This window comes from Mixophyes fleayi, chromosome 2 (genome assembly GCF_038048845.1).
Source record: "Mixophyes fleayi isolate aMixFle1 chromosome 2, aMixFle1.hap1, whole genome shotgun sequence".
Classification (NCBI taxonomy): Eukaryota; Metazoa; Chordata; class Amphibia; order Anura; family Limnodynastidae; genus Mixophyes; species Mixophyes fleayi.
In genome coordinates this window covers 194,589,754-194,611,756 of record NC_134403.1, presented here as the reverse complement: position 1 = coordinate 194,611,756, position 22,003 = coordinate 194,589,754, and the positions used below count along the sequence as shown (strand labels likewise).

General features: G+C 40.3%; 1 protein-coding gene across 1 annotated transcript; it reads left to right on the top strand.

Moving 5' to 3' along the window:
• Positions 1-11,664: 11,664 nt before the first annotated feature.
• RNF19B (ring finger protein 19B) lies at positions 11,665-18,362 on the top strand. The gene is made up of 9 exons (XM_075195250.1): positions 11,665-12,216; positions 14,393-14,598; positions 15,018-15,162; positions 15,244-15,406; positions 15,531-15,645; positions 15,732-15,869; positions 15,961-16,183; positions 17,012-17,143; positions 17,615-18,362. The coding sequence occupies exons 1-9, from the start codon at positions 11,729-11,731 to the stop codon at positions 18,006-18,008; spliced, it is 2,004 nt and encodes a 667-aa protein (XP_075051351.1). The 5' UTR covers positions 11,665-11,728; the 3' UTR covers positions 18,009-18,362.
• Positions 18,363-22,003: the final 3,641 nt, after the last annotated feature.

Here is a 22,003-nt window from a genome sequence, read left to right as displayed (position 1 = left end):
CCAATAATAGCATGGGGTGAGTGCTATATTTTGGTGGACTCTGCTATATATTGTACAATTGGAGCATTATTATGCATATGGGCTGTATAATATGCTGGTGGGTGAAGTGACCCTGCTCAGATTATGCACTGTGACCTAAAACTATACCACTGCACTTCAACCCTATCACAATAGGAATTACAGATGCATTACCACAAATTGGTGAAAGCTTGGTGCTGTGACCATGTTTCGGAGGTCACAGCACAAGGAGAAAAATCCCATCTACTATTTTCCCGTTTTACAACTTTTATTTCAAAGCTCTCAATAAAATAATTTCTTTAAACGAAACACTAGGTTCTCAAGAAGTCATTACATCCACCATATAACAGGATGTTGCGAGGAAGCTTTGACAGATACATATTTGTAGATCCACTGCATGGTCAAAGTATATAGACATCCCTTATAATAGTGTGTTTGCCCAATGCAGCCATATCCATTGCTAACAGTTGCCTGAAAACAAGCATATAGCCATGCAATCTCCAAAATTAAACTTAATACGCATGGTTTTGGAATGAGATGTTCAATAAGCACATATGTATGTGGTGTTCACATGCTTTTAGCAGTTTAGTGTAGGTTAGATTGGTTAATGTATTTGTTTTTTTCTACCTATGCAACTAGTGGATTTTTTTTTTCTCCTCTAACATTTCTAATGCAACTTGTAATCTATGGTATAACAGGTGCACAAGGCTTTTAACTGGGAAAATTGATACATAATATAAACTGCAAAATTTCTATAAATGTTGGGTAGAGAAGAGGACCATTTAACCCACAGAATTATGTCTGTCTTAATTGCTGTGAGCTGATTTTAGAGAATTATTGCTATTGTGTCTTGTATTAACTGCATGTAAACTAGAACGATCTCATGGTGCATATTTATATAAAAAAAATAGATCATATTGAGGGCAACTAATTGGCACCCTCACAGGATGCAATTTAGCCAAGTCTCTTATTAGCATTTGTGGAAGGGTAAAGGACTGCCTCTTTCACCTTAGCACAAAAGAGCAAGTGTAGACCTACATTATAATCGATTCATGAATTAGTTAACCTGCACTAGTTAGTGTTGTTTCTGGGACCCCTCCTGTGTAAAATCCTCTCATAATCAGATAAGTGGAGCTGTGGTTCCTTTTGACAGCCCATCCTTCTCATAGAGGAGCATGGAGACATTTCTGATTATTAGAATGTCTCTACACCAGGAATAAGTTTAAAATACTTTAAAAATAGCTGTAGGATTGTCGTTTAACTCATTCCGGAGGAAGCGTATCTGTAAGTACGACAAATATATAGAGAAATTGACTTCTTAGCGCCCTCTAAGGACTGCTGCCGTATTGTATAAATGGCTTCCATTAAACCCTAAAATGAGTGAAATAGAAAAATATACTGTGTACAGACAAGGCGCAAACCTACATAACTATAGATAATCGGCCAAAAGTATAAACCTCAAATAGAATATGGATCTTTGATGTTTAGTAGAAAAGGATCTTCAATAGATAACGTTCAATCGATAGAAGTTCATATATGCTGCATTTGACCAAAGAAGATGGTTATCTTCTACTTACATAGTACAACAACGGTTGTTCCTATACAGTAGGAAAGTCTATAGGCTGTCATATTACTGTGTACACAAGTCTCCAGTGGATGATGACATAAAAAGAAGGAACATATGTGTATCAAGTTGAAACAAGGACAAACAAACTTTAGAATGCCCCAAACACCAAACTGTCATATTAATCATACAGATCTATATGTGCATATGAATGGATATTTAAGCTGAAAAAACCCACGTGAGAAAAATAGAGCTGTTGTCAGGGCTCTCGCCCCTTCAGAGTTGCACACTTCTTAGCCCTAGGCTATATACTTGTATATAATCAAACTCCTCCAATCCTCACTGGCCCAACCTTCTTGGGTCTCTTCTTATATCCTCTTATATTTAGATGTTTGAAATACAAAACAAACAAAAACATACCACGCGCTGGCATAATACCTTTTAAACAAATATTTAATATTGCATGTTTAATAAAAAAGACATTTTCTTAGTAGTTACAACTGTAAACCACAATCCTCTATTAAAAACGGCAAGTTTACTCCTACCAGAGTGATGTGAGGAAATCAACGTCTAGTTGTTAAAACCCGGGTTGTAAGCGGCCACTCCTTCATCCAGCAGTGTAGAGAAATCTGCCAAAATCCACTCTTTACCAACGACTTTTGACCCGAACACTTGGGTCTTTTTTCAAGGTAATGTCTGATGCAAGCCGCCAACATAGATCTTTATATAATGGTCGGCCAATCAGAGAGTGGACATAAGGATACATTTAAAACTAATTTAAAATTAATATACATACATATACTGACTGACATTTGATACTTGATTATATCAAGGATAAATCAACAGATGAAAATGGATAAAAACAGCAAACTATGACAGACCTTACCCAATAGCTGCAGGATGGTACTCCATAACCCACAAATGTTGCTGTGCGTGGGCTTAAGTAAATTACATTACATGCGCTGCTAGAGGTTTCTACATGTATAATATTAGAAAAATGTTGTCCGGCGCTCAGAAACAAACAGAATTTAAAAATCACTGTGTCAGCATAAACATAAAGGAGAATTTTGTGCACAATATAGCTATATTGGGGTTAAGCTCACCTGCCGGACGTCAAGGCATCTCCTGTAGGTGAGTCCCTAAGCTAGTGATACAAATTTACATTCAGGGTGTTCCATTTAAAACCTTCCCCTGAACCTCCATCTTATAAAGCCTGCAGCACCTTTGTAGGGAGTGGTCAACTCCCAAAAAACTAGAAAATAGTGAAAGAAAAAAAGGGCTCTTCTTTAAATTAATGAAATGTGTACAAGTGTATAAAATCATTTGAAACGGCAGCCAAGGACAAATAGGACCAATGTGCATGTATAATATTAATCAGGTAAAGATGGTCGCCACAGATATATATATATATATATATATATATATATATATATATATATATATATATATATATATATATATATATATATATAAAAAAAAAATTTATTTCCCTTTTATAGAGTTTTTTTATTTTGAGCAAATGTAATGTGGAGATTAAAGAGGTTAAAGTATATAGTAACTTAAGCATCAATTAACAAAGCATTTGCATTAACGGTAGAGTAAGGAAGGATGCAAAGGTTAAATGGAGAAAGATGAGACCAGTTCTCATTTTTATGAGAAGGGAGAGCCACCCTCCTCCACCAAGATCCCTCTCCTCGTCCCATCAACTTGCCTGGCTCCCTGAGATTAGACACTCAGAAGCAAAATATATCTGCTTAGATGGTTTGGATAAGTACTCCGATAAATTCTCCGTACAAAGTCTTAATGTGGCTTGATGCTGGAAATGTGTATGTAGCAACCATAGAGAAAATCTATGTATGTCTAAATCTTAAATCCCACAAATACAACCAAATGTGGCATGATTAGTTCATTTATAATAGTTTGTCCCCCCCCCCAAAGGGATCTTTCTCTATGCCGTTCAGACTTTCTTCTTTAAGTTATATCCAAACACTAATATTTTGTAGCGGACCGTTAGCCTATGTGAATTTAACTTGGCTGCACATTGCGAATGTGTGTTTTTTTTCCACACAGCGAACCAGAGGACAATTATGTGTCCTGGCCATGTCGTCAATTTCTCTTCCCAACCCTCCTACCTGTACCACCATACACAGAACACACCCTTGTGTAATCTATTTAGTTTCAGTTTTGTCTTTTTTTCTCGCTCTTGATCTGTTATGTTTTGTTCTGAATATTTATACTCACCAGTATGCACCTCTTGTTTACTTTGATTTACTAAACAGCTTGTACCACTGATGCCATTTTGTATACTGGCAACTGTTCTTATATTGTCCTTGAAAACGAAGTACCTTAAAAAAATTTTTATATATATATAATATATATATATATATATATATATATATATATATATATATATATATATATATATATATATAAACCATTTCACTTTTGTTATTTATTATGATACTTTTCAATGTATATAACTGCAGTTTGCAGTTCTAACAAGAAATGGTGCAACGCTCAACCAATCACAAGTGGGTAAGATAGCTGATCAGAATCTATATAAGAAAGAACTTCAAATATGTCATCCAGCATTTAGAATAAGGAAGGGGTATTAATGAATTACTTGGATTATGTTGGATCAAGAATAAGGAATAAAACTAGTTAACACCAAATGGATGCCTTATGATGACTATCAAAGAAATCACTTAACTACTCGTAGCACAAAAGTCGCTAAATTTTAAGACATTAATACAATATTTTACTAAGTGGTGTGCTTTGAGGTAGGGAAGAGCATTAGCACTACAATGAGATATTACTATGTGAGCAGGTATAAATATTTGACTCAAACCACCCCATAAAGCCACTTCTCCTTCTCCCTTCCTTGTAAAAGTATAAATTTCTATTCACTTACATTTCCATTAGCTATTTTACATACCGCCTCTTCTAAATTTACACTTCAACCACTAAAAAAGTGAGTATTTGATGTTTCTACTGTACTTGTATTGAAAGGTATCTGAAACAGTGTCATGCATGTGTTTATTGTCAGTAAATTATAACACAGTATGCAGGACGTAAAAGTACTCCACTGTACAAATGGTAGCGGCTAAATCCCTTTCAGCTTAGGTACCTTGGCACGTCAATATGACATCACAGGGTCATGTAATCGCAGCGGTCACAGTGTTAGGCGGGCTGCTGAAAGTCTATGGGAGTCGTGCAGGAGCTCCATCATTTCTTTCGGTTCCTGGTTGCATTTGTGTAAAAAAAAGGTAAGAAATGTGTGTGTTGGAATCTGCAAGGCACTGGGGGGGCATGTGTGATGGAATCTGCAGAGCACAGGGGGGGCATGTGTTATGGAATCTGCAGGGCACAGGGGGGGGCATGTGTGATGGAATCTGCTCTGGCACAAGGGGGGCATGTGTGATGGAAGCTGCTCTGGCATGTGGGGGGGGCATGTGTGATGGAAGCTGCTCTGGCACATGGGGGGGCATGTGCGATGGAAGCTGCTCTGGCACAGGGGGGTCATGTGTGCTGGAATCTGCAGGGCACAGGGGGGGCATGTGTGATGGAATCTGCTCTTGCATGTGGGGGGGGGGGGGGGCTTGTGTGATGGATGCTGCCCTGGCACAGGGGGGACATGTGTGATGGAAGCTGCTCTGGCACAGGGGGGGGCATGTGTGATGGAAGCTGCTCTGGCACAGGGGGGGGCATGTGTGATGGAAGCTGCTCTGGCACAGGGGGGGGGGGGGCATGTGTGATGGTGCTGAGCAGAGGTGGGGCATGTGTGAGTAAAGCATGTAGGCAGAAGGGACATGTGAGGGAGAAGCCTCTTCCCCACACGGCCCCTCCTCAACCAACAATACCCTGACGACACTCGACAGCTTTTCTCTGATATTCCCCATGACACTTTCTTATTATCTTTTCCCTGACATGCCCCGTTGCCTCAATCCCGACACCTCTCTTACTTCAAAATGAAGAGGCTTACCAGCAAATGTGATAATAATACGGAGACCGTTATTGCCATAGATCATATGGTTTTGTGTTTTAAAAAAATACTGTATCTCATTCTACCACATTTGGTGGACGTGTCCTAGTATCTTTAATCTATGGTCCCAGGTCGCTGATTTAATCTCAAGAATTCTAGAAATCAAGGTGGTACCCGACCCAATGGTTATGCTGTTGTGCTCTCGGGTCAAATCCCTTAACAAACAGGGCGATAGACTTGTGCAGCATATATGTGCCGCTACCCGCTTGCAGATAGCGGAGGAATGGAAATCCCTATTTCCTCCAAGCCTTCACAGCATAGTTTTGTGTATTTGGTACCTGGCTACAATGGAATATATCACCAGTCTACTTCACGACAAAATTCTAAACTTTCACAAGGTATGGGATCCTTGGTACTCTTTCCATCGAGCCTCACATCCTGCCTCCTAGAATTATAGATATACATACCGGGATGTATTGCACATACCCCTTAGAAGGCTGATGCTTCTCTCTCTTGTAAGATGTCTGTCAAAATCTTTTCCTTTCCACTCTGTCACTCTTTCCCCCTCCTTTTGCTCTCCCCCCTTCTCCACCCTCTTCCTTTCCACTCTGTCACTCTTTCCCCCTCCTTTTGCTCTCCCCCCTTCTCCACCCTCTTCCTTTCCTACCCCCTTTTTTTCTCCACTTTTTTCTTTCTTTTTCTCCCTTTTTCTTTTAATTAAAAGAGAAAAAGAATAAGCAACAACTCATGGTTCCATAACAGCTGAGACCCATATTGCCTATAGATGGATCAGGTCAAATACCCTGGTTTAATATTTTTATAAGATTAGCTCTACAGTGTATCCATATTGTATTAAGTTATATACTCTCTGCTGGATTTCTATTTTGTATATTTTTCCTGACTTGCTGTGAGCCTATTGTCTCAGAATACTCGCTGTGTATTGTTTGGAACTCATGTTTTTGCAGAAAATAAGAAGTTTCCCTTTACAATGCAGCGCCGCTTTAAATTTAATCGCCGAAGACGCTGAACTCGCGGGTGTTGAAGAACCGGCATGTTAATACATTTACCCCCAGGTGTTGTGAAACTACAAGCCCCAGCATGCTTGGCCAGTAGATAACTAGCTGATAGCTGGCAGAGCATGCTGGGACTTGTAGTTTCACAACACCTGGAGTGTCACAGGTTAGCCATCACTATCCTAGTAGTTCACTTACACTCCTCCTGATCTATACTCCTCTCCTGTTAGGCCTTCAGTTTAGATTAATTGCCCAGCGTGGCAGGGCATGTTTTTTTATTACTGGGGTGCTCTGTAGGTCGGCAAGACTGAGTGTTAACCTTTACCACCACAGTGCTGGAAGATAGGTTTAGCAAGTTGCTGTGGGCCACAGGAATGGGTACCTCTTAATGTTGGGGCAGGCTTCATGTTTCCTTAACGGGCCTGGGTCAGGTGCGGGATACTGGGTATATGTAAGCCCCAATGATGTGAAATCCTGGTTCGAGCAGTTAATTTTGGGCTTCTTAGCTAGCAATCAGTGCTCTGAATTGCTCCTGTTGGTGGAGCAGATTCAGAGAGCTACAGAGTATCTGGGAGAGGTGGTCCTGGCCAATGGATTGATTGGGGCATGTATATCTGCCTCTGTGATTTTGACTTGTTGGACTCTCTGGCTTTAGTCCTTGGAAGCTGATATAGAGTCTAAGAAGCCTTTTGAGTCACTTCCTTTTTCTGTGGGTGACCTGTTTGGGCTGTAGCTAGTCAATATCATTAGTTAGATGACAGCAGGAAAACGTGCTTTCCTTCCTGTTAATGTACCAAAAGCTAAGGTGCTCTCCTTTTGTTTCTCTCGTCTGCTAGGCCCCCAGTCACCAAGTCTGCTGATAAGAAATTGGCATGATGGTGTACTGCACACCCACGATCGCTGACGTTTGAGCCTGTCTACTCTTCTCCAGGGTTAAATATAAATTAAAGGCCTATCGGGAGAGTGGTATAGAGGGGGTAGAGCTACGGTGAACTTCTACGATTTCTTAAAATGTCCGTTATGACTGGTCCCTACACTATACCACAATGTTTCCCAGTGGACTAAGGTAAAAGGATTTATTGGATATATAAAAACCCTATTATTTCTTATGTTTTCTTTCCCTGATTACTCTTTCAGAAATAAAACATTTTTTCTTGTACTACAAAGCAATTTTTGTTACATACTGGCCAGAGTGCTGCAACCTCCATCTTGCTGCAATGATATCTTGGTCCTCTACAATCCATTCAAATAGCCTCTGCAAGAATAACCTCTCTACTCTCCATCATTAATTACGCTTCTACTGAATTCATATTGTCTTCCATTTTTAATTATCTTTTCACTACAAACGTATTTGGTGCTGCCCTATCCATTTCCACTTGTTATATCTATTATCACAATCTCTGTACATACCAACCCTATGCTCACGCTGACGCTCCCCCCAGGCTACCTCCGCTCTCAGGACTACGACCCTTCTTGAATGCTGCCTCTGAAAATCTTCAACAGAATGTCTGTCTGTCAAGTAACGTCTCTAACTGCAGTTGCTGGTTTAACGGACAGTTCAAATGGTGTTTGTGACTTGCTTCTCCCAGAGCTGTGCTCCAGAGGGTAAAAGGACACGTTCTGGAGCGGACTGTTATGGGTTTTCTTTTTTACAGTGTCTGTTGATCAAGCGATATTAGGGAAGGAGAAAGCAAGAAACCTAATAGAGACAGTTTATTATTTTATTTCTACTCTTGAACTTCATGTTATTATCCCACCTGATAATGCCTTATGAATTTAAATCGAAGAGTGATAGTTATGTTGACGCTTGTTATGATGACCAGCAAGTGGAATATATTACCTGATATTGTAAATGGACGTTTTCAGACGTGTGTGTGCTGTTACATACTACAGACAGCTAAACTTTGTAATATACTGTTTATTTGAATATTTTGTAAGAAATACATAATGTGATGTAAACAAAACCTACTGAAAGCAACTTTTTTGTATATTTGAGAGGTAATGGTTGTTATAAACTAGTTATTTATTTCACCATTAAAATTACTACATCTTTATTGTTGTTTTGCCTGCTATACTTTCTCAAAAACATCTCAATTTTTAGTATATCAAGAATGTACTTTACATGTAATTGCTATGCCAATCAAGGTTCCCCCCTCTTCCCCTCAGCAATGGAGGACCCAGGAGGGGGTGAATGATCCAGGCAGCTGCCCGGACCAGCACACTCATGGGGGTATATTCATTAAAGTACGGCTTTGAAAAAGTGGATATGTTGCCTATAGCAACCAATCAGATTCTAGTTATAATTTATTTAGTCCATTATACAAAATGACAGCTAGAATCTGATTGGCAACATCTCCACTATTAGGATTTTTTTATTGAATGCCTACATTTCTTTTTAGCCTGACAATCATTATATATTCACAGTTGTTCTGAGTTAAAAATGACCACATTTTGGATAAAATATGCATCTAGCACCATGTCTATTACACCACATCTGATTATAAGAAAGGTCCCTGCATAATAAACTTAGTTTTGCAACTATATCAACAAGAAGTAACTTGTAATGCGATTTGCAATTGATCCATCATAATCCCACCGGCGCTTAGTTGTACAGTGTGCCACTAACTACATCTTTTTTCACTGCAGGTAATTTTAAGTTCGGTGTGTGTCTGATTCTAAATTTGCCGTGCACAAATATGGTGCACTCTAATTTTCATTGCAAGTTGTGCCCTCCACAATAAGTGCTGAAAGACAAAATCTATGGCATTGAAAGAAAGATAATTCAGCAAATAATATTAAGAATAAAAATCCTGTTTTATTAATTACTTGCTAAAGTACCCGGCGTTTCCTGGGGTTAAATCTTCAAGTTATTAAGTTATCAATGATTTGGATGTAACTGTCAACCATTTCAAAATAATTAGAAGGTTAGCGGGTCTTCCAACACACCCATTAGGGAGCTGCCCTGTGTCGTTTTTGTTTTATATTAAATGTCATTGAAATCCATCTAGTGGAAGGTCCGGAACAGGTTCGTCAGGTCAAAGTGCTGCCCAGCGTACAGCAGCGGGAGGTTCTACTGGGACCCTAACCTCCATAAAACCCTGGACCATCTCGCGTTTGTTTCATCCTAATCGGTGCAGGGGTGTCTGAATGCATAACTGGGCAGACAAGCAGATCAATGATCTTTATATATAAGATTTTACTGTGATAGGGAATCCTCAGAATCATTCCTCCGGTTGTCTGCCTTACTTACATTGTTCACCATTCTGTGCTCTTGTTATAATTGCAGTACCTACTCCCAGTGCCCTTCTTGAGTATGGTTCCCGTAGGATTAAGGATAGAGATGCAGTATCCTAGTACATGGACAGGAGCCAATGACTGGGGAGTCACCAGACACATTGTGGTTAATAATGTACTCCTTGAGCAAAATATACACCATGGGTATATCCAAGTACTTTTTAACTTAAAATGTAAACACTAAAATATGAACATATCCTGGAGGGATGGTTAAGTGTGAGGACGGATGGGAGGCAGGGAATCGTGTCTTTTTGATACCGCCACCAACGATACATTTATGCAGCCGCATCAATATGACTCAGGTGGCAAAACCTACATTACGCGGTTTGCTGTGACTCACGTCATAGAGAACTCCATCTTGCCCACTTCACTAGGAAGTGGCAGGATGCGGGAAAACCAACTCGGGAGATCTATGCAGAATTGGGGAGTCTGGGCAAGTATGATTAAAACATAACCTAAAGCATCCACTACAAAGCATACAAGTATAATAGTCAACTCCTGTAAGCAAATCTATATACTCCAGACATAGAGAATACTAAGTAACACCAAACAAATGAGCTGGCAACTATAATTGTCTGCTAGTGAAAACAAGTTATGTGAACAGTGAGGGAGAGGGGGGCTCTTTATATATGTCTAATGCATGCTGATGTGCATAGAATAATAATTGTGAATACCTTTTCTCATGGGCTAATATCTACACATTATCCTTTACTGTGAGTTGACCTTTCAGTTCGTATTTCTCGCTGTTACTTCCAATTTATGACCCTGTATCTTCAGTTTTTCTATTTCTCACTCTAAGATCATCTTGTTCTTAGATCTCTACACATCCATATGAATCAGTAATGAGTAACCACAAGAGAAATTAACTCTTAAAAGATTGTCCCAATATATACATTTTATCAATAAAAAATAAATGGTTAAATAAATATTATTTTTTCGGGTGACTTGGAAACAAATTCAAGACAAAATGCACATATTATACTATCCATTTTCTTGTTATTTAGTACTGATACCACCATCACCAAAAACCATACTTGCCAACTCTCCCGCATTGTCCGGGAGACTCCCGCATTTTGCGAGAGTCTCCCGGACGAGTGTGGCAATCTCCCTGATAGGAAGGGGGAAAAATTTAGTTTAAACGCCGCGATTCACCCGGAATCGCGGCGTTTAGCCCCGCCCCCACTGTAAAATGACGCGATTTGCGTCATTCCGTCACGGGGGCGGGGCCAAAATGACGCGATTTCGCAGCCCCGCCCCCTGCACGCCCACGTCCCAGCCGGCATCTCCCGGAAGAAAAAAAAAAATGTTGGCAAGTATGCCAAAAACAACCTCAGTAAAATAAGACAGTACAAGTGTGGCTAAGAGCTGGCTAAATCCTATTTCCCATACAGTCATTGTACCGGGTACCTACACTGAAGGGGATTTAGACACTTCACTGTGAGCTGGCTAAATCCCCTTCCAATTCATGACCTGACCAGCAGGGGACCAAAAGATACCTTCGGTGAAAGTGATTTAGCTGGCTCACACTGAGTGTGCTATTTCCCATGCAGTGTAGGTACTGGGTACCTACGGTGAAGGGGATTTAGTCGCAACCGTAAAAGGACTCCACTGTACAAATGAAAGTTGTCATTGATGAACACGTCACATGACGTAATTTTACACGACCGCCAGTACGACTAAAGTGCAAGTTCCTCTCGTGCGCATGCTCATTGCCCTCACTGGGCTTCTGACGTCTTACTGGTTACCCGGCCGTTCTCATTTGTGTATGTATAGGTTTGATCTAGGCGTAGTGCCGCATGCGCAGAGCAGACCTGGACTCTGATCACTTCCTGGTTTGGAGTCTCTGGTGTTGTCACCATGACCGAGGGCTCCGCCGAGCCTCCCCCCTGTCCCGGGGCCCGGCGCCGCCGTCTCCTCCTATCTTTGCCCAATGTGTTCCCAGGGCGAAGTCGCTCAGTCCCTGAGCCACCAGTTCCCTCTCCACCCCCGTCACCCCCCTCCCCTCCAGCGGTGCCGGCCCCTATGCCACCCTCATCCCCAGGAGGAGAGGACTCTCTCATCGAGTGCCCACTGTGCCTGGTACGTCAGCCCCCTGAGGAACTACCGGAACTACTGAGCTGCCGACATCGCTCCTGTCTGCGTTGTCTGCGCCAATATCTGCGGATCGAGATCACCGAGAGCCGGGTGAACTTGCGGTGTCCAGAGTGCGCTGAGCGGCTCAGTCCTCAGCATGTCCGGGCAATCTTGCGCGACCCCCCGCTCACCCGAAAATACGAGGAGTTCCTGCTGCGCCGCTGCCTGGCGGCAGACCCGGACTGCAGGTGGTGCCCTGCTCCGGACTGCGGGTGAGACCTGGCTGTGTGTGTGGGCTCACAGTAAGAGAAGTAGATGGATGGGGGATTTAGATGGTGCTAAATGCAGTAGTAATGGGACCAGGAAGCTGCTAATATATATATATATATATATATATATATATATATATTAGTAGGTGGTGTATTATAGTGGCAGTAGTATGTAGTGGAACATGCCTGGATTTGTGGTAAAGTATTTAGCAAAACATGGGAATTCGGCTACAACTTTGAGGTGTAGTAGTCACCACATCATCATTGTCATCATCATTTATATAACGCAAGCAAATTCTGTAGTGCTTGACACTTGGGGGAGAATTTAATTGACTGTGTGACTTGTAAAAGTAATGCAGCCTGTGCACTATTACTGTTAGTATGGCAATAATAATGCAGATTTCTGCCCACGGCTCTCAGAGCTTCAAGCAAAAATCAGCATTGAAATTACTGTACTAATTGTAATAATAATCGCTATTACCATACTAATGGTAATAATGCGTGGGTCGTGTTACTTTCTCAAGTAATGTGGTCAATTGAATTCCCCCTTAGTGCCTTTTGTAAATGTTTAATATCACGTAATATTAGATATGTCATCATGTAATTTATGAAGGGTTTGGCGCAAGAGAAATCGTTTGTGTATGATTTAGATTTCTACTGCCATAACCCACTTAACGTGGCTTAATGTTGACTATATATTGATGAGGATTTCAAAGTCATTCACTTTATTAAGATACAGAAAGCAATGTTACCGCCATGGTGTTATCTGTCATTTTCAATGGGATCCAACTGAAGCCTCTCTGGCTTCACTATATTCGTCCCTGGTGAAAGCGCTATACACATAGTACTTTCTCCATTCACCAGCAGTAATAAGGCTGCTGATGAACTACTAAAAGTCTCTGTCTTCGCCAGGGTTTCCCAGAGCAGCCTCAGCATGATAAATTGCAACAGCACTGCATTATGTCTCTTATGCTTTGCAGTGCTACATAATGCATTCTTCGGCTGTTTTAATAATAAGTAGATCCCTAGATCTTTATGCACATATTAGAGAGTGATATAAAAAAAGGCTTTTTTAATAATATGGTGTAAAGAGCAATGACTTGTTGTTTAGTTTTGTTATTGTAAGGATTATGAAGTGTTATTAAACAAGTTTCCTACTTCATATACATTTTTTTTTTTCCTAATTCCCTCTTGTCTAGAAAAGCCACCTCTAGTCGCTCCCTGATTTAATATCTTACCATATATTCACACACACAAGCAATATATCACCTCTATTTTGTCAGGAAACCTCTCCTAACAGCCTTTACCAGTCATAACCTGCACTCTGCGTACTTGTGACATGGGAGTGTTTGCTGTATGGGGGTTACGCACGATCCCAGCACTCAATCTTCCTATCGCACAGGTTACAGATTTAGCTGAATCTCCCCCAAACAGCGCACCCACTTTGGGGTTTTGGCACCACCTATTGAATATGGACAGTAGGACCCCAATATACTGTCTTTCGCTGTCACAATGAGCACTCGTTGTTGCTCACAGGTTAGCAAGGCACACACTAGCAATCAAAGAGTTAATACTTAACCCCCCAAGGCTCTATGACACAAATGTACATGCAGGCACACACTAGACTTGGTATACAAATGTATTCACAATTCCCACAAGAATGACAATTTATAATAATATTATTATTAGATTGACAAATTAGGAGTGAGCTGTGCATCAATTCTAAATGACATCTTGCTTTTCCTTTTGTAATTACTATGGGTTTATGATGCACCCCTTGACTTAAGAAAATATTGGAATAATCCATTATATTTTCATATAATAAGGGTGTTACTCCTACAATTAGTGCGACCGTTCTCTTTTTCCCCTTTCCCGCTTTTTCCTCACTACAAATCAGTGTAGCCAAGATTGTGATATCTTCTGTAGGTTGCCCTTTTGAATTTGACATATCTTTTATATCAATTTCTGAATAAGTTATAAATTGTGTATATTAATACAGTCTTTTATGTGTAAAATTGTTAATGCCGTTGATTTCTAGTAGTAAGGGGCTTTGTGTGCCAATATCATGTCAAGTACTTCAAAATGTTGAATATCAACCATAAATTTGTAGGAACTATGACTTTGTTTTCTGAATCCTGCTTGTCTCAAGTATATTTTGTTGATCAAATATGTGTTTTAGTTATGCAGTGATTGCCTATGGCTGTGCCAGCTGCCCCAGGCTGACCTGTGAGAGAGAAGGTTGTCAAACAGAATTCTGTTACCACTGCAAGCATGTGTGGCATCCAAATCAAACCTGTGACATGGCACGTCAGCAGCGGGCACCATCATTCGGTGTGCGCCGAAAACACCCGTCTGGGATCAGCTATGGTCAGGAATCTGGTTCAGGTATGTATTTTGAGATGATGGTAACAAAACATTTTTGAACATTTACTCTTTGTATTTTAAGTTGTTTTTCATTTACTTTAAAACATTTCCAGGCATTGTCTAAAATGACGTGTTTTTTGAGTTACTGACTTGCCTGTAATCCATGTAACATGCACAATTGAGTGTATGAATGATGGTGCGTTCTGTTGATAGCAACTGTTCCTGAAGTTAATTGTTTTAATTTTCTTGCTGGGGACCACATACTTGCAAAATGCTCCATACTTTAATTTGCTACACACTGGAATCATGGATGAGTGTCCATTCCTTATTTGTGCCAAATTAGCTCAGAAAGCAAAAGGGTTTGGTCAGGTTAGATTTTGAGCAACTGAGGAGGATGCAAGCAGTAGTGTACTTCTCTGACAAATGTATCGCTTCCTCAGCTGATGATATGAAATCCTGCCCCCGGTGCAGTGCGTACATCATCAAGATGAATGATGGGAGCTGTAATCACATGACCTGTGCAGTATGTGGCTGTGAATTCTGCTGGCTGTGTATGAAGGAGATCTCTGACCTCCACTACCTCAGGTAATCCTACAATAGAAGACATCCTTAACTGTCAAGGGCCGTTTTAATCAATCGCTAAATGTGATCTCTTGCGCTTTACAGCCCCTCCGGGTGCACCTTTTGGGGTAAAAAGCCATGGAGCAAGAAGAAGAAAATCATCTGGCAATTGGGCACACTGATTGGAGCTCCAGTTGGCATATCCTTGATTGCTGGAATTGCCATTCCTGCTATGGTCATAGGAATCCCAGTTTACGTGGGCAGAAAGGTGGGTTAAGCCCTGAAGTAACGGAAATGGAGTTAATACATTCTGCGCCGTTAGTATGGCTTAATTTAATTATTCATCGATGGGGCAAGCATATTTCATCTTGTTCTGTATAATGTTTCTGTAGATCCATGGCCGCTTTGAGAACAAAAAAACATCTAAACACAAGAAGAATTTGGCTGTGACAGGAGGCGTTATCTTGTCTGTGATTGCATCTCCTGTGGTAGCGGCAGTGAGCGTCGGTAAGTGCGAGGGAATCGGTAGAGGTTGTTACTTGACGTCAACTTCTGTCTCTCTCCTGATCTTTTGTCTTTGTGTGTATTCTTAGGGATTGGTGTTCCTATCATGCTGGCTTATGTGTATGGAGTGGTACCAGTGTCATTATGTCGTGGAGGAGGTTGTGGTGTTAGCACAGCCAATGGCAAAGGGGTGAAAATTGATTTTGAAGAAGATGGGCCAATAACGGGTAATGGTTTGCGCACATATGAAAAAGCAATATAGGTAGGACTTTTTTTTTTCATGAAGATTACTTACGTGATTATTTTTTCCCCATATAGTGGCAGATGCATGGCGGGCACTGAAGAACCCAAGTATTGGGGAAAGCAGCATGGAAGGACTGACCAGTGTCCTGAGCACAAGTGGGAGCCCCACAGATGGATTGAGTGTTCTGCAGGGAAATTACAGTGAAACTGCCAGCTTTGCAGCTCTCTCTGGGGGCACCTTAACAGGTGGCACACTAACTGGTGGGATGCTGAGCGGAGGAAGAGCCAAATACTGCAGGTACCTCTTAACATGTTCATCTGAAAGAGGAATGAGAATGAAGGTCAGGAGAGAAGTTTCCATTATTTTGCTTGACTTTTATGAAGGACCTTCAATATCACTTTTTAGTGGGCCAAAGGTGCATTATATTTTTATCTTCAGTCACCAGAAGTAGTGATGATATGTAGGTCATCTTTATGAAAAAGTACCATGTTAATCATTACAAAAACGTTTTCATTAAAAATAAAGGTGATCTCCAGTCTCTTTACTGCTTTCAACTGCAATGGAGAAGGTGGATTTTTAAAAGTAAACTGGAGAACTCTGCTGCTGTCCTAGCTTGTCCTATCAGCAGCTTTCTAACATCCTCAACAAGCTTTACTCTTTAGGACATTTCTCCTGGTTTTGCAGCCTGGATAATTGAGCAGAAGTGCACTAGGGTAGATAATTTGCTAAAAATTATTGTTATGGTTGCGTTAGTGTTCTACAGTAAAGTAGTTAAGATGGCTTGAATTTGTTTTAGTCAAAGATAAAGAGTTATTTTTACGGTTCCAATGAACAGACTATTCCCTGCGCTTTGCAGTCATTTTTATTTTTTTAAACTGATAATTTATTAAAGACAAAACCAGATGAAATTTGTTTTTAATAAAATCGTCATTTAAAAAAAAATAATAGGAACAGGCTGTAACATATTATGAATAATTGGGTATCATAAGGAGTGTATGGCTGGTAGTCAAATGTTATTGATGTTTCCGATTTTATAATTTTTTTGTGATCTATTTTATCATGTCTGATCTGCTTTGTATTGTGTGTCTGTATATTTAACTGTTGTGACGTACCCTTATCATGCAGGTTGGAGGTTCAGGCGGATGTACAGAAAGACACATGCCAAAAGGATTCGGTTAGCCTGGGAGCTGTCAGTGATAGCGCCAGCACAAGAGCAATGGCCGGCTCAATCATCAGTTCATACAACCCACAGGAAAGGTAAGCCCTAATTCGTTGAATACAGTTTACATAATATAGTCAACCTTCAGCTGCTGTGTTGGTTTGTGAGCTGTGTTTTTGCTAATTAGCTGGCAGAGTTAATGAGTGTAAGGCTAATTAAAGGACAACTAAAGGGTAAGTGACTGTCTATGGAGTCTCCCAATGAATTGACGGCTGCATACTTTTGAAAATTTCACTTTGTGGTTGTAATTGATTCCATCAGTTAAGTCCTGTAGCGTTCACAAAAATAGAGCAGAAAATATCAGTGAGACATTACTAGTGTGTTAATCTCTTGTAGAAAGTATTAGTGCATAGACAAGAGAAGACAAAGAGAAAATAAGATTTTGTAGTAATGCTGATTCTGATGTTCTTGCTCATATAGCTGTCCTTGCCATTTTGCCTTGCGTGCCAATTAACTTCTTTTTTATTTTTTTTTACCCTTTTTTGACAACTTCTATTTATTCTGTGTAGGGAAGCCAATAACCTGGAGATTCAAGTTCACATCGAGGCCAAACCTTCCCGATATCAGTTGATGAGTGAGAGCAGCACTGAGGATTCGCTGCATGCTGCAGCCCCTCTTGTGGAAGGGGAGGAAGAGGATGCTTGTAGAGGCAAAGTGGCTCCTCGCGACATTACGTTGGCACAGCCCGAGAGCATCCGCAGTGACTTGGAAAGTTCTGATGCCCAATCTGATGATGTGCCTGATCTGGCATCAGAGGAGTATGATTCTCCGCACCTTCTCCCACCATCTCCTCCTGAACAACGTCATGAAAGCCCTCCACCCCGCATGTGTGCACACCAAGAAGGTCTGTGTGCACGAGAGGGGGGCATCTCTAAACTGGAATTCATAGAGGTGAGAGTCTGAAGAACACTTCTTCTACCCACCTTTAAATTCCCACCTTCTCAATTTTTTTTTTTTTCTTTCCTCCATGAAGGGAAATTCCTCACACTGCTGAAAGGGAACAGGGCCAATCAATGCACCGTCCTGTTGTACTCCTCAAATGCTTTGTCTTGGACCTTTATATTCTATTTTGCCCGTCACTGTGAAAGGCCTGTGTTTCGCTCCTGTAAATTCCTTTAATTTATTGACTTTAACTGGATGTATAGAGAATTAATTTGGTTCTGTGGAACATTTTAAAAGGGATTTGGTGAATCAGATTTTTCTTTCTTTTTTTCCTTTGTAAGGAATTGTTGATAAAAATAAAAGTTCATAAAAATCTTTTCATTTCTGCTGATTTGTGCTATGAAATTGCTGGGGTTTTTTTGTTTTGTTTTTTTTGTGCCAAATAGTGACTGTTCATTATAGGTTTTATTTGAATTAGTTTGCTACTAAGGACTTTTATGACTGAGGCTACATACATGTATGTAACAGGAGAATAGTGCACTGCACCATTATGTTGTGAGCAACTTGCGAAAAACACTGCTACAGAACATGAGAATCTAGCTAGATAGAGGTAGATGTCTTATGTTGGATTCTTCATGAGATATTGAATCAAGAATGAATTTGATCAAGAAATAAGGAAGAAGTATTTTTGGAATCTATGTATATCATATTTGGATAAGAATGAGAATCACCAAAAGCTCTTGTATCACTTTTTTTTTTTTTGTCAGTCTCACTATATTGTCCTAGGACCTATGAAAGAGCGACATAGTTAGAGCATTTTCAGTTTGGGGTAGAGTGCTTTGAATTAGAAAATTCTACTTGTGGTTCGCCAGGTCTGCCGGTGTGCTTGTAACAGTCCCATGCCCCACACATGTCTCCTCTTACCTGGGCAGATCCAATGAATGGCTCATCCATGATATTATGTACAATTTTTTTTAAAAATATTTTCTCGCTGAACTCCATTCAAAACTAATTTTTTTTTAACGTTTGTTTGGAGTTCTTTAATTTCACAGTGGTTGAGAGGTGAATTTGGATAAGCCCATTTGTTAATCAATGTCTTGTGGACCATTTGCAAAATATAGCAACGCTGAATACATCCAAATGGAATAAAAGTATGGGATCTTATCTGGAAACTCAATAGCCAGAAAGGTCAAAAGGCCAGAAAGAAGTAAAAGAAAACAATTGCAAGTATTGGTCATATGTGTAAGACAATATCACAAAACACCATATTTTAGTCGCTGTGAGGAGCACTGTTAAACAGTGAAATGAGTGTAATGTCAGGGACTTAAAGACAATGTGAATTGTGAAATTGGTATTAGTGTGCTGATTTACAGAAGAACATAGTCCCAAGTGGACATGTATCAACTGCTGCTTTTTCTTCATACCAAATTGTATGTTAATCACAGCATGATGTACTCTAGAATGAAAAGTGATGAATACAAAGGCAAAAATGTAAGATTTAAAGCGTAAGTAGTAGCAAAGCATGTAAGTCAGTTGGATCATTTGGAGTCAAGAGGATGGACTGATTGCTTATCATGTACCTACTTGCGTTCACATAACCAGCATTCTTCCCAGTCGTCTCCTTATAAACCTGATTCTCTGCTATCCATTGTGGCCTCTACACCACATAGGCCACATTATGTCTGCACATGTGACTGAAATAACCCCTTTCCTTGACAATAAGAGCACTGTTTTTTTTTTTTTTAAAATTGACCATCTTTAGTAAAATCCTAACAGCATGTGATACTGAAATAAGAAACTGTCATATAGTACAGTGAAGCATACAGAAGTGCACCTGATATGTAATTTATATTGCCTTTAAAGAGTATTAAAGATGAAACACCCCAAGGTGAAATTTATTTACAATGCTGATCATGTGTCTAAACCACAGTTTTCACAACACAAAAGCAAATAAATGAAATGAAGACAAGATACCTTACTACCATCAGAGATTAGGGGATGGTCATACTCTCTATGGGACCAGACACCATGATCCAGTGCAAGCCCTGCGGGTGCACCAGGCAATAAGCCCTTACCCCTTGCACACCCACTCAAAAGTGCTTTCCCCACCCCTGCTGCTGCTTACAGTGGGAGGTGGGGATGGTATCTTCATCTGGCAGTGTGACATCATAGTTAAGCACCACACTCCCAGCATAATGCTGATATGGAGGAGCTTCTCCTTTGTCAGTGGGCAGCACTACATGTGGGGAGCTCAAGCAGGCACATTGATATTACAGGATGAATGTCACTCTTTTTTAGGTGCCCTGGGTTCACCTAATGGTAGTACCGGCCCTGTGGACACCCTACGGGATCAGAACATCATCCTTCTGGGGGGGGGGTTATGTCAGTCTGGACCAGACTTTGTAGAATCCCTTTATGGCTCCCCTATATTTGTAGGTGAAACACCCATGCCTAACAGTGACATTTACCAGTTAACTGCTGTTGAAAGCGCTGGGGATGTTCTGCTATCCCTGATATCGCTATTATTACCTTAACCACAGGGATCAAGTTAAACAGGTACTTGGAAACGCTGCCCTCCAATATAGCCTTAAAATCAAAACCAGCCAGGCACACTGTGGGCTAAGGGAGGGAACATCTAACCCTTTTTGGCAATTAAGTCCCAAATGAGGTCCAAAGTAATTGGAGCACTCCAATATCATATGCAGAATGGAGCCCATGGGATCGCTATGCCACGGAAGATTGTCTACCCATCTTAAATCAACTGGGTAAGGTATATACATGCAAGTCATAGAGGTGAATTTGTTGAAATCTAATGCATTCTGTAGCAGCTCTAGTCCAGCTCAGAGCTTGATCCAAATCCTCATCTGAGAAATGCCCAATATCTTCCTCTAAGTTATGTCTCGGACAGCACTAGCGGACAGAGATATGCTTAAATAGCTGAGATCGCTCTGTGTGAGCCCAAATTCTGAAGGAAGTGCCGAACGGCACTATAGATCATTTTTCTATTTCTCTAAGCTTATGGGATTTTTATTTGTTTTTGTTTTTTTAGTACATTGTTGACGATGGCAAAATTTACCCTTGCCATATTTATATCTATGAATCAAAGGTCTAGAGGGTAGGGTGTTTCTAATAATGTTTTGGACTGGACATTTTTTGGGTTTGTGTGTGTTTGGACTGATCTTTGTTTTGTTTATTTTGTTTTTATCCTCCCCTTTTGTGTAAGCTCTTTTATTCCGGTAGAAATCTGACTACAAGATCCTTCACCTGTAACTAAAACCTACACTCCATCTCCCTATGTTCATGTGGAGGATTAACAAATCTGTAGTGCCCAACAACAAAGTCAAGAGCAAAATGCAAACCATCCTCACGGAGTACTTTGAAATGAATGCCTTGTCTGATATTTCTCCTATGACTGTAGGAGGTCCAAGAGGCTGTCTTGAGGGGCCACCTCATTAATATGGGCTTTAGTGACAAACAAAACAGAAAGTTGTGACATTATCCAAACAACTCCAAGTCATGGCTTTGTAAAACTACATTAGTAAATAAATTATTCATTTACACCACATTCATTTTATTAAAAACAATAAAAACCCCATATACTTACCAGCTGATGTCTTTATCTGTAAGGGTATCCAATCTGGTAAGCTTTTAAATCATAATGCTTGATCCTATTAAAAAACCATAACATTCCGAGGTCCTGGAGCTGTTCAAAAATAGAACACATTCCAATGTCCTGTAGTTTCCATAAAAAAAATAATTATATATATATATATATATATATATATATATATATATATATATATATATATATATACGCATAAACAGCACAACGTTAACTATGATCCTCTATGGAAGATCAACACACGCAGAATGGAATATTAACGGACACATGGTCTCTTTATATGCTAGGGGGTTGCCCACACTGTCATGGGAAACCCCCTAGACCTCACATTTGTTGATATTTCATTCTGCGTGGTCATTATGGCAGGGGGACACCCTGCTGCGGGTTCCCCTGC

Coding starts and splice junctions, on each gene's coding strand:
- RNF19B (XM_075195250.1), top strand. CDS start 11,729: ATGACCGAGGGCTCCGCCGAGCCTCCCCCCTGTCCCGGGGCCCGGCGC. Junction 12,217..14,392: donor TGCCCTGCTCCGGACTGCGG/GTGAGACCTGGC, acceptor TATGTGTTTTAG/TTATGCAGTGATTGCCTATG. Junction 15,646..15,731: donor GGTAGCGGCAGTGAGCGTCG/GTAAGTGCGAGG, acceptor GTGTATTCTTAG/GGATTGGTGTTCCTATCATG.